The sequence below is a fragment of the Urocitellus parryii genome, chromosome 12 (genome assembly GCF_045843805.1).
Source record: "Urocitellus parryii isolate mUroPar1 chromosome 12, mUroPar1.hap1, whole genome shotgun sequence".
Taxonomy (NCBI): domain Eukaryota; kingdom Metazoa; phylum Chordata; class Mammalia; order Rodentia; family Sciuridae; genus Urocitellus; species Urocitellus parryii.
The window spans coordinates 60,194,844-60,207,668 of record NC_135542.1 but is presented as its reverse complement, the minus strand read 5'-3'; the positions used below and the strand labels follow the sequence as shown (position 1 = coordinate 60,207,668).

At 34.6% G+C, this 12,825-nt stretch overlaps 1 protein-coding gene across 3 annotated transcripts in view; it reads left to right on the top strand.

Moving 5' to 3' along the window:
• Prkd3 (protein kinase D3) overlaps positions 1-12,825 on the top strand; it is a 69,636-nt gene that overhangs the window by 24,387 nt on the left and 32,424 nt on the right. For all 3 annotated transcript variants that reach the window (XM_026405851.2, XM_026405849.2, XM_026405850.2), the window contains 4 exons: positions 172-303; positions 1,544-1,701; positions 8,080-8,272; positions 10,776-10,853. In XM_026405851.2, coding sequence (XP_026261636.1) covers positions 172-303; positions 1,544-1,701; positions 8,080-8,272; positions 10,776-10,853 — 561 coding nt within the window. The remainder of the gene's footprint in view (positions 1-171; positions 304-1,543; positions 1,702-8,079; positions 8,273-10,775; positions 10,854-12,825) is intronic.

Sequence of the window (12,825 nt, the reverse complement as noted above, 5' to 3'; positions counted from 1 at the left end):
ACAAGTTTAAAATTCACAGTACAGAATGTGGAAAATAATTTAATTTTATGGTTAAATGAAAGTTTTAGAGAAATGGTGATTCTGTTTCAACATAAATGTACTTGGTGAGCATTTCTGATCTCCTTGTAATTACAAATGCAAAGTTTATTTTAATACTTCTCTTTTTAAAAGCTTTGGCCACAGTAGAAGACTTCCAGATTCGACCACATACACTCTATGTACATTCTTACAAAGCTCCTACTTTTTGTGATTATTGTGGTGAGATGCTCTGGGGATTGGTACGTCAGGGACTAAAATGTGAAGGTATGTGGTTTAAAATTTTTCATATTTGCATTTTTTATTATTAAAGAAAAAACAAGTCATAGTTGGATCTAGTAGTAACCAGGGTTTAGAATTGCAAAGATTAGCTGGGTGCAGTGATTTGGGAGGCTTCAGCAAGAGGGTCACAAGTTCAAGGCCAATCTCAACAACTTAGGCCCCAAGCAACTTAATGAGATCCTATCTTGAAATAAAAAATAAAAAGGGCTGGGAATGTAGCTCAGTGGTAAAATACCCCAGGTTCAATCCCCAGTACTGAGAAGGGGAAAAAAAAAAAAAAAAGGATTGCAGAGATTATAAGATTCTGTTCCTACTTCTGCCACCTACACATTTTTATTCATAGGCAACTTACTAGACCTGAGGATTGATTTCTCTGTAAAAATATATTCAACCCCACTGGTTTCATGAATGGTTCAAATAAGGTAATATAGATAAAACATTTGGCACAAAATGTGGCTCAGTAAATATTAACCTCCTTACTTAAAAGTTTTTAGAAAGTTAAGTTTCTTAAATATAATGGTCAAAGTCATTCTAAATTAGAATTGCTAGGGGATAGGCTGCAGATGTACATTTTTTACAAAGAAGCAGTCTTTTAGTATGTAGGGTCAATAAACTTTTTTGTAATAGCCAGAGAGTAAATATTTTAGGTTCTGCAGAGCATGTGGTGTCTCTGGTGACTTAATTCTGTTGTTGTAGTGTGAAACAAACCATAGACAATACATAAACAAATAGCATGGCTGTGTTCCAGTAAAAGTTGTATTTTTGAACACTGATATTTGAGTTTCATACGGTTTTCTCATCTAAGGAAAGATTTGATACATGACCACAGTTTGCTGCTGGCCACTGTATTAAGCTGTGGCTCTCAAACTTTACCAGGCATCATAAAACACTTAGGTAGGCCCCCTCCTGAGTTTCTAATGAAGTAAATCAGAGGTGAAACCAGTAATTTACATTTCTAACAAATTCCAAGGTGATTGCCTTTGGGATTGCACTTCAGGATCTACTACTTTAAAGCTAACTTAACCTTTCTAAATAAACCTTTCTGCATGTTTCCTGTTCTTGAATTTGTTACCTTCTACTTAGCCTGTCATCTGAGTTCTTAATCAGGGTAGATATTGTTGACAGAGAAAGTAAGTTAAGTAAAAGAAGTGATAGTTTTTTATGTGTCACATGTAAGCAGTAAAGTTTTTTTGATCTTACATTTTACCTTTTAAAATATATTTAGGTTGTGGACTAAATTATCACAAACGGTGTGCCTTCAAGATACCAAATAACTGTAGTGGAGTAAGAAAGAGACGGCTATCGAATGTATCTCTACCAGGACCTGGCCTCTCAGTTCCAAGACCCCTACAGCCTGAGTGCATAGCCCTTCTCAGTGAAGAGGTATGTATTCTAAGGAAATAGAAGGAGGTTTTGCTAGTTATTCCTAATGCTTCCACAGGGTATGACATCATTCTAGAATATAACTTATATAATTAAATATAGTAATATTTCTACACTTAAGAAGTTTAAAATGTAATAATGACGACAAATCTTACCAGTAGGAATAAATTGGATTTTGTGTACCTAAGGATTGCATTATTTTATCAATTGGGCCATTGCATTAGCTACTAGCCAGTATCCTGGCTCCTGGTCTCCATACTTAACTTTCCATCTCATATAAAACAGCCAGATGAGTTTCCCTAATATGCAACTTGATGTTGCTTCCCACTAGAAAACTATTAGTTCGGGAGCTCCAGAAGAACAGAAACAATAGTGTGTGTGTGTGTGTGTGTGTGTGTGTGTGTGTGTGTGTGAGAGAGAGAGAGAGAGATTAAAAGAGGGAATTTATTAAATTGACGTATACAGTCAGAGGTTTAATAGTCCTACATGGCCATCTGTAGGCTGGAGAGCTGCTCAGTCGAAAAAGCTGAAACCTCAGAGTGTAAGAAGGACCAATAATGAACCCCATTTCAAGGCTACAGGCCCCAAAGTGTCTTGGAGAGTTTCTAGTGCAAGTGCACATTCAAAGGCTGAAGAAGCTGGAATCTGTGATGGCAGCAAAAAAAAAAAAAAAAAAAAGAATCCTCCCACTTAAAAGAGGATAGTATGCATGTACAAGTTTTCTTCTTCTTCCGCTCTTTGTTAAAGCCAGGACCCCAGCTTATTGGACAATGCACATCCAGGGCAGGTCTTTCCCACTGAGTTCTGTGACCTGCATGTCAGTCATCTATGGAAACACCCTTCCAGACACACCCAGAAATAAGCTTTATGGATTTTCTAAACATTTCTCAATCTAGTCAGGTCCATAACCAAGATTAACCATCACAGAAATCTTTATATAGTCTATGTTCCTGGCAGTCTACGTTATTCCAACATTTCCTGCACATCCTTGTTCCTCCTAACTCTGTTCTTCATGTCAGTCGTACATAGTTTTTCCAGATCTACCTCAATAGCTACCTACCTGCCTTTCCTAATTTTCCTTACCTAGAAGTTATTTTATTTTGTGAATGACATCATACTTTTCAAAACTTTCTAATTGTGTATATGACATACTACCTAATATCACTTTTGTGTCCCGAAGGAGTTTATTATCTATTTAGAGAAGACAATATTTGTGTCTTTATGTGCCCCTAATGCTCATCACAGTAACTGGTACTTAGTAGATACTCAGTTGGTGCGTGAATTAGTGAGTGAATGATTCCATTGAACCTCACATTTTGAGGTATATTCATAAGTCTGTATACACATAAGACAGTGGAGACCCAGAACCTGTCTGAAGTCACAGAGCAAATGAATAAGAGATATTAGAATTAAATCCAGATCTCATTATTTTTAAATCTGTGATTTTTCTCCCTATTGTATTGTGCTTCTCAAAGATAAAGGTCAGAGAAAAAAGAAATAACTCCCTTAATCATTTAATAGTACTTGAAATGACTTTCATCCATAGGTCGTAATCTTATCATTTAGTTGTTTTATAACCTTTTTGATCTTCAGTATATTAGTGGCAAAATCAAGACTTGGGATATTGTCTTGATGCCCAAGGGGGTTACAAGATTTTGGTATACTGAGATATTGGGGTAAAACCTTCTGATTTTAAAGTCGAAGAAGAATACTGTGGCATAGAGACCAAGAACAAGGAGTTAGATATAAACATGTGGAAAAGCTTGGGTGAAGATTGATAGTAGGAAAGTTGGTGCATCTTATGAACAAGTTCATGGATGCTCAAGTCCTTTATATAAAATGGTATAGTATTTGCATATAACTTTCACACATCCTCTTGTATATATTTTTTCTTCTTCCTCCCCTTCTTCCTCCTCTCCTCTATTGATCTTCCTTTCACTCCTTTATTTTTGATTCGTACTTTCAACATGCACAGAATTGTGAAATTCTCTTTGGTACATTTATATATGCATATACTCATATACTTTAAATCATTTCTAGATTACTTATAATACCTAATATGCTGCAAATGCTGTGTAAATAGGTGTTGTTCTTACTGTTTTGGGAACTTTATTCCTAAGGGAAAAAAAAAAGTCTGTGTATGTTCAATACAGGTTCATCCACCATGGGCAAACTACATTTGTAGTTCAGGATTGGCTGAATATGTGGATGCCAAACCCATGGCTACAGGAGGCTAACTAGTTAAATTTAAATCTCTTGGCTTATATTTTATCCTAAAGATGAAAGTTCCTTAGGAAAGTATAAGAAGTAGAGTGACAAGTTTGAATTGGCTTGATTGCTTAGAATATTTTACAACAAGTAAAACTGGTAGAGTGGAAAGTCCTCAAGGTTTTGTTTTGTTAATCTAGTCATGCAGTCTCAGAAAGTTAGATATAAAGTAAAGGAAGAACTCGGGAGGAAAATCACAAGGAAGAAAGATAAGAAGAGAGGATACACTATAGGAACAGAGGAGACAGCTGAACAAAGAGAAGAGCAGAGTGGCTCACATGTGCCAGGCTTTGTGCTAGGAGCTTTACCATGTCTCCTAACCACACTCCTAGGAGCTATAGTCTTGTCCTGATTATATAGGTAGGGAAATGAGAAAGAAAAGTTTGTGAGTCACTGAGATATTATTCGTATTAGAAATCTTTGAGTCTAACAAGATGGTTTTTGTTCACATGTAAGAAGGCCGTTTCTGTTATTATATCAGAAGTCAGTCTAAAGAGGAAACAGAGATAGAAGAAGAATAGAAGAAGATATACTGTTCATTGAGTTTGGCTAGATTGGGATCACTAAGGTTAAAGAATCCAAAATTGAGTGCTGACTTTTTGAAGATGAGACAGTTAAGTGCTTCTTTATATCCTTGAGGGTATAGAACAGAATGGAAAGAAAATGTTGGATCTAAGTGTATGTGTAAAAGTGGAGATATTTCTTTCACTGAGAAATATTCCAAAGCCAATTAAATATACATAATTGAGGAATTACTGATTTTAAAAATGCTTTTATTTTCTTCATTATTATATACAATATAGTATTGGCAATGTTATATGGTTTTTGTGGACAATTAACTTGGGCAAATGTTAGCTTAAAACTAAACTGTGGAAATAATCAATTACTTTTAGAAAATTTCTGGCTTTGCATTAATAGGCAAGAAATAACAATTTAAGCAAAATGGTAATTTGTAAATAGGGGACATTAAAACAAGGTAAGAAGAAATTTCACTCATTGTTACTTTAATCTCAATAGTTCCCTGCCCCCTTTGTGTGTGTGTGTGTGTGTGTGTGTGTGTGTGTGTGTGTGTGTGACGCGCCCGCTGCCAGGGATTGGACTTAGGGCTTTGCACATGCTCTATCATTTAGCTAAACTTCAAGCCCTGCAGATATTTTTCCAGATAGACCTTATGTGTTTCTTTTTAAGTATCCTGTGTTTGGGATTTTTGTGGTGATCGTGGTGAATTTTTTGTTTGTATGTGGTTTTTTTGTTTTGTGGTGCTAAGGATCAAACCCAGGACTTCACATATGCTAAATAAGCAGCTCTACCACTGAACTAAATCCTTAGCCCCTTCATAGTTCCATTTTAATCAATTTCTCTTGCTAATCTACCAACGTTCTCTTTCCTTCAAATTCTGATTAAGTCTGCCATACCATTTCTTCCTTAATAGACAAACTGCTGTTACAAGTAGGATTGTATTGGAAGCCTGAATATATTTTTAAAAATTTTTTTTAATTGTAGATGAACACAGTATCTTTATTTATTTTTATGTGGTGCTGAGGATCAAGCCAAGTGCCTCACAGGTGCTAGGCAAGTGCTCTACCACTGAGCCAAAACTCCAGCCCCCTCAATATATTGAGATGTGAAATCTGTAGATGGACTAGAATGAAGAAGAACTAAACATAAATCTAGATTCTGATATTACCGCTTACTGGTATTAATCCCTTTGAGCCTATTTTTTTCTATTTAAAATTGAGATAACATAAATAACTTTACCTGGATATAACATATTAGGTGGCTGCTACAACCTTGATCCTCTGAACAGTTCCTGATACACATGGTCTTTACCATGTCCCCAAGACCCTAATCCCAGCAGGACCTGACCAGAAGGCAGTAACTGACCACTGATATGTGTAAAGGTCTGTTATGAAGTTTCTTTTTTACAGGAGTGCCCTTTATGTTTAATCATGGCTGCCTAAATCAGTCTAACTCCACCTTGTGTGTTTTGAACTTGAGATAAATCAAAAGTGGTAGAAGCAGAATCAAGAGAAGCAGAGTGTTGAGCCACCATTAGAACAGGAAGCCAGGAGTGAGCAGACTTAAAATATCTGTTTCTGGTTCCCTTTGGCTTCTTTCTTAACTTTGCAGAATCCCTGTGGTGTTCCTTTGGCTGAAGGTGTTCCATGCATGGCAGCAGGGAGGAAGGGTGAGCCAGACTAGACACCTTGGACATCTGAAGCATGCAAGTGTGGTTTGGGTTTTAACATTCTTTTTGAACTTTTCCTGAATTAAACAGCTTCATAATTCATTTCAGAAATTTCTCGCTACACATTAGGAAAAAACTATTGATCTGAAACTACATTTGTGTTCCTTTTATAGTGTTCTGCATTCAGTTGTTTTGTTCTTTTCCTTTTCTTCTGTTTTTTGCTCGTCTTCCTCCTTTTACTTCCTCTTACATTTCTCTGTCTCTTGTTTTTTTCTGACTTCTTTCGCTTCCATTAGTGGAACATATCAATATAGAATAACTCAGCTTTTCTGAGTTATAAATATTTCTAGTTACAGAAGACATCCAAACAGTCTCAGGACCTCATTTCTGGCAGAGAAGATGCAAGTAGTTACCTACAGCATAATCTATTCATATATCTAGGTGGTAGTTAGGTATTTAACTTTGTGCTTGAGAACCTGGGTTATGTTTTATTCAGTTTTGTGTCCCAAATATATAACATGGGGCCTAGCATATAATAATAAGTGAATGTTTGGTGAATGAATGAAATGAGCCACATTGAAATAGCCAAAAATTTACTTTATTTTCTTCATATAGAAAGAGCCATAGTTACACCTTACATTACACAAAAATTTCATATTGTTCTTTAATTTTGTTTTTTGTTCACTTGGGAGAAAAAAATCCAAAGAACTTGAAAATATTAAGGAACTACTTAAAGCCTAATTACTAAGGCTAAAGCCGTTTTTTTTTAGTATATGTGCTGACGAAGCGAGCACAAGCTATTTTTTTAAAATGCATTTTTTTAGTTGTAGCTGGACGCAATACCTTTATTTTATTTATTTTTATGTGGTGCTGAGGATTGAACCCAGCACCTCACACATGCTAGGTGAGCACTCTACCGCTGAGCCCCAGCCCCAGCCCCTAAAGCTAAAGCCATTTTAATTATTTTGTATCTGTCATTAATTGTATCATCAAAATGAATTAGACATAAATTTATATATTTTGGTTGAGATATATTTGAAAATCTAAAATTTATTTTAAAATAATTTTGAGACTTCATGTTCAGTAATACAATAATACTCTTCAAATTTATGTACATTTTCTATGATTAAATCCTTAGGGTTTTGTTTTTGTTGTTTGTTTGTTTTGGGTTTGGAGGTTAAACTCAGGGTCACTTAATCACTGAGCCACATCTGCAGCCCTTTTTATTTCTTATTTTGAGACAGGATCTCACTCAGTTGCTTAGGGGTCCTCTGAGTTGCTGAGGCTGGCCTCAAACTTGTGATCTTCCTGCCTTAGTCTCCTGGGTGGCTGGAATAACCAGCACGAGCCACCATTCCTGGCTTTGGTCATGTTTTGAATAGATTTGAAAATTAGTTATAAATTAATGTTAAACCGATCATGGTGGTACACCCCTATAATTCCATCAGTTTAGAAGGTTGAGGCAGGAGGATCATAATTCAGTGCCAGACTGGGCAACTTAGCAAGACACTGCCTCAAAACAAAAAATAAATAAAAAGAACAGGGAATGTAGCTCAGTATTGGAGCACCCCAAGATATGATCCTCATTACTACAAAAAAATAAAATAATTGCATCATATTAAGGTTTTTGGCTTTTAATTATATGCTGAACGTGCCTGGCAAATAATAGTTAGTCAATGAAAAAAGTAACATATCTGAATGAACACACCTTATTTTCATTTGTTGTTGTTGTTTTTAATGTGAATAATAGCAAGAAAAAGAATCTTTACTTTCTCCTTCAAGGGTTGATAAACTAAATTTTCCATAGGAAATTGCTGAAATCCACATTTCAGATTATTGACTTTAGCATTGCAAATAATGACTTTTGTGGTTAAGCTGTGCTCCCACACTTTGTTTTTAATATTGACTTATTTATATTTTAGTCACATGTTCACCAAGAACCAAGTAAGAGAATTCCATCTTGGAGTGGTCGCCCAATCTGGATGGAAAAGATGGTAATGTGCAGAGTAAAAGTTCCACACACGTTTGCTGTTCACTCTTACGGCCGCCCCACAATATGTCAGTACTGCAAACGGTTACTGAAAGGTCTCTTTCGCCAAGGAATGCAGTGCAAAGGTAGGATTGAATGTTTTCTTTCAGTAAAATTTCTTTTTTTTTCTTAATAAATATAAAATATTTTTAGTTGTAGATGGACACAATACCTTTATTTTATTTGTCTATTTTTATGTAGTGCAGTGGATTGAACCCAGTGCCTCACATGTGCTAGGCAAGTGCTCTACTACTGAGCTACTAAAATATTTTTATTTAGAAGAATTTGCTGAAGAAATTGTTCTTCTACTTGTCAGCTTTAAAAAGAAAGGTGTGTATGTGTGTGTGTGTGTATGTAAGAGCATATAAAATATATGTGTCGGGGCTGGGATTGTGGCTCAGAGGTAGAGCATTCGCCTAGCATGGGTGAGGCACTGGGTTTGATCCTCAGCACCACATAAAAATAAAATAAAGATATTGTGTCCACCTATAACTAAAAACCAAATATTAAAAATATATATATGTGTGTATGTTAACTTTTACCTGCAGTGTTTGTACTACATACCAAACATTGTATGAAAATCATTAGTACTAGCAGTCATTTTCCATTTGTAAATTGCTTAAGATCACATACATAGCTAGTGGAGCTGGGGATGTAACTTACCAGTATAACACTTGCATAACATGCATGAGGCCCTGAGTTTAATCCCCACCACCACAATAACAAAAAAAAGTTACATCACTAGTACACAGAAAAACAAGAATTTGGCTCTTGTAAGGTAAGTTATGGTTATCTACTACCTACTATATTCCTACTGTATGACTCTTTCAGGCATTAGGCTTTCTCTCCTTTTTTTCATACTGGGGATTGAACCCAGCCAGGGCTTTGTGCATGTGAGGTAAGTGCTCTACCACTGAGCTGCATCCTCAGATTGATGAGTTTTTAAATAAAGCCTGTTAACTCTGCCACTGGATTATTAGATTAACCTTTTAGGATTCTAGAAGAATAATATTTTGTGCTTATACTGGTTCAGAAAATGTCAAGTTAATATTTCTGAATAGCTGAGCCTTTTCAGTGATCAATATAATTATAATCCAGCAATTCCTGTTTATTATAATATGAATTAATACAGTTAAAAAGGAAAATAGTCATTGTTTTCATTCATTTGAAAAGCTAAGAAAGCAAAAAAAATGTTAACAATAAAATTATATGGGGTCATTGATCACTCTTCATTTATTCATCCATCTATTTATTTTATTTATTTTATTTATTTATTTATTTTATTCTTTTATTTTCAAATTCCTTTCCTATACAAAAACTTAATGCAGCTTGAAGTCATGTGTAAAATCTAAGCAAGCATAAATAAATTACTTAATAAATGGGTAAGAACATAAAGAAATAAAAATGCCTACAATTAGAACCTATATACTACAAGTGGACCATTTAGCTTTACATTTTCAAAGGGAAAATGGAACTTGTTATTTGCAGAATTTGCAAAGTTTATGAAATTAAAACCTAATATGTTGCTTAAGAGATATACAAGATATTAACATGTATGATTTTTTTACTAGGACCTCTCCTAAAGACTATACCTAATGTGAAGTTTATTACCCATCAAATTATTAAGTTCATGGCTGTTTTTTTCTATAATGACTTTCAACCTATGCTGCTCATGTGATACATGAGATTTCCTTGACTCACAAGAGTTACAAAGCATTGTAAATCAGGACTCAAATTTTTTTTACCCAGTTATTTTTGGTAAATTGATCTCAGAGGCAGTGTTAGACATGGTTACATTAGTGGATCTCAATTTTAATGTTACTTAAAAAGCTCATTAGGACACAAATTTCTCAGCCTTATTTTTAAGAATTTACATTTCTAACAAGTTGCTAAATGATGCTGATGCTGAGCTGGGGATCACAATTTGAGAACCACTGAGTTATACAGTCATGTTGAATAGATTATATCTGATTCTATTCTGCAGTGCCATCAACTCTGAGGTTCTTGTAGGCAGAAGAAAACCATTATGTAGAAATGGAGATATAAGTCCTTTCTTACAGGGCTGTATGTGAAAATCCTTATTAGAATATATTTGGAGTCTCAGTCTCCTTTCTGCATCTGGTACCTTTTAGCATCTGTATCAGGTTTTAATACTCAGAAGATAAAAATATATATCTGACATACATTAGATGTCAGCTTAAAAGACTCTTATAGGAGATTATCAGCTTAAAATATAGGAAATACAGTGAGATAAGAGATACAATGCATGTGAGATAAGAGAAGTAAACATGGAGCTGCCAGCACACTTTTGCAGTGTTATATTAATGCTACTAGCCCCACTATACAGATGAAGGTCCCTGGTGGAGATGAGTAACTTGTGGAAGGTTAAATAACTATTAAGATGTGTCATCAGAAGTTAACCAGACCTTTATTGCAAGAGTTGAGTTCTTAGTGGAGGAAGATACTATTATTTTAGCAGCAATATCATCATTAGTATTTATATTCCATGTGTGATTTAAGGAAAGTCTAACCACATCTGATATTGCCTATCTACATATAATAATAATAAGCCATATATTTTTATTTTAGATTGTAAATTCAATTGCCATAAACGCTGTGCATCAAAAGTACCAAGAGACTGCCTTGGAGAGGTTACTTTCAATGGAGGTAAAATTATTTTTCTTATTTTCTGTAAAAGAACAGAAAAGATCATGATTCCTTTGTGTATTACCTTTGTGTCAAGTCATATTTACATATTTTACTTTATTTTTCTTTTTTAAGGGTTTTTTAGATTTAATAATCAAGCAAACTATAGAGATTAGTGATACTATTCATTCAATAATAATTATACTGTTGGACTGGGGATGTGGCTCAAGCAGTAGTGCACTTGCCTGGCATATGTGTGGCCCGGGTTCGATCCTCAGCACCACATACAAACAAAGATGTTGTGTCCGCCGAAAACTAAAATAAATAAATAAATAAATAAATATTAAAATTCTCTCTCTCTCTTTTAAAAAAAATAATAATAATAATTATACTGTCCCATCTTTCCTCTAGCCACGTTCCACTTTGTTGTTTAAAATAGCCAGTAGTGCTACATATCAACTTCCATCTGTAGACATAAGATCTTTTTTAAAACCCTGCTGTTGTCCTTATTCTTGCAAAGTTCCTGTATTTATTAGCTTTTTACTATGTTATACACTGTTCTGAACTCTAGAAATATATTGACATTTAAATATAAGAAGAACAACCCTTTGAGATAAGTACCAACAAATGAGTAAACAAAGGCACAAGACATGAAATAACTTGTCAGAAATACAGCCAATAGTTAGCAGAGTCAGAATTTGGACCCATATGATCATATGATCTGGGTACCTTAGTTCATAGTCATTGAAACACTACCCTGCTCTCTGTCATTGTGTCGTCATGTCCCCCCCTACCCCTTCACTTTTCAAGATAATACTAAGCAAAGACATTACCATTTTTTGAATGAAGGAGGAAGGGCTCTAAATTTTCAACATATTTTTCCTTTGACAATTTACATGACTATTAAAAAAATAATATGTTATTCTGTAGAAAAAGCATAAGAAATGAAAAATTAAATTACTTGAGAGCTTAACATTTTCTTGTGCTGGGAATGCGGCTTAGTGGTTGTTTGTGTAGTATGTATGAGGCCCTGGTTTCAGTCCCAAGCACCGCAAAATAGAAAAAGAAAATTTGAAAAACAGAGTTTAATGTTTTCTCTTGTGGCATGCTTTCCATTGCTACTGATTGTCTTGGTCTGTTCAGGCTACTATAATAAAATACCAAAAGCTCAGTAGCTTATAAATGACAAAAAATTTTTTTATAGTTCTAGAGGCTGGGAAGTTCAGGGTGCTGGCAGATTCTATGTCTGGTGAGGGTGTCCATCTCTTGGTCCATAGATGGTACCTTTTAGCTGCATCTTTAGATGGTATAATGGGTAAACCAGCTCCATTGGGCCTATTTTATAAGGGCATTATCCCAATTATGAAAGCAGATCTCTTATAATTTAATCATCTCTCAAAGGCCCCACCTCCTTATACCATATTCTGGGAGTTAGGATTTCAGCAAATGAATTGTGGGTACAAACAGTCATTTGCACCATAGCTAGGTAACATCACTGACAAAGTAAAGTTGGTTTTATTTTTCAATTAATCTTTATTAATATAGTTTTCTATGACTGAAGTCTTCTCTAAATTTACAGTTCATTTATTTGCATTTTTGTATCTTTTTTCCTTTGACAAATGGATATGAAATACTATGTATTTTAGTGTGCATTTCTCTGATTACTGTTGAGTTGGAGCATCCTTCAGATGTTTATTTATTATTTAGAATTTCTTTCCTTGTAAATTGCCTGATCAAATGCTTTGCTATTTTGTTTGTTTATTATAGATTTTCAGAAGTTGTTAATTCTACATACTAATTCTTTTTCAGTTATGTATGGTATAAGTAGCTTCTCAGTGACTTTATGTTTTAACAGATTTAAGATGTAATTTGAATACCTTACAATTCATCTAGTGGATACATTCACAAAGTTACACAGTTGTAACTGTAATATTAGAACATTTTCATCACCCCCAAAATAAATTCCATAACTAGTGGTTCCTGTCCTCTCCTT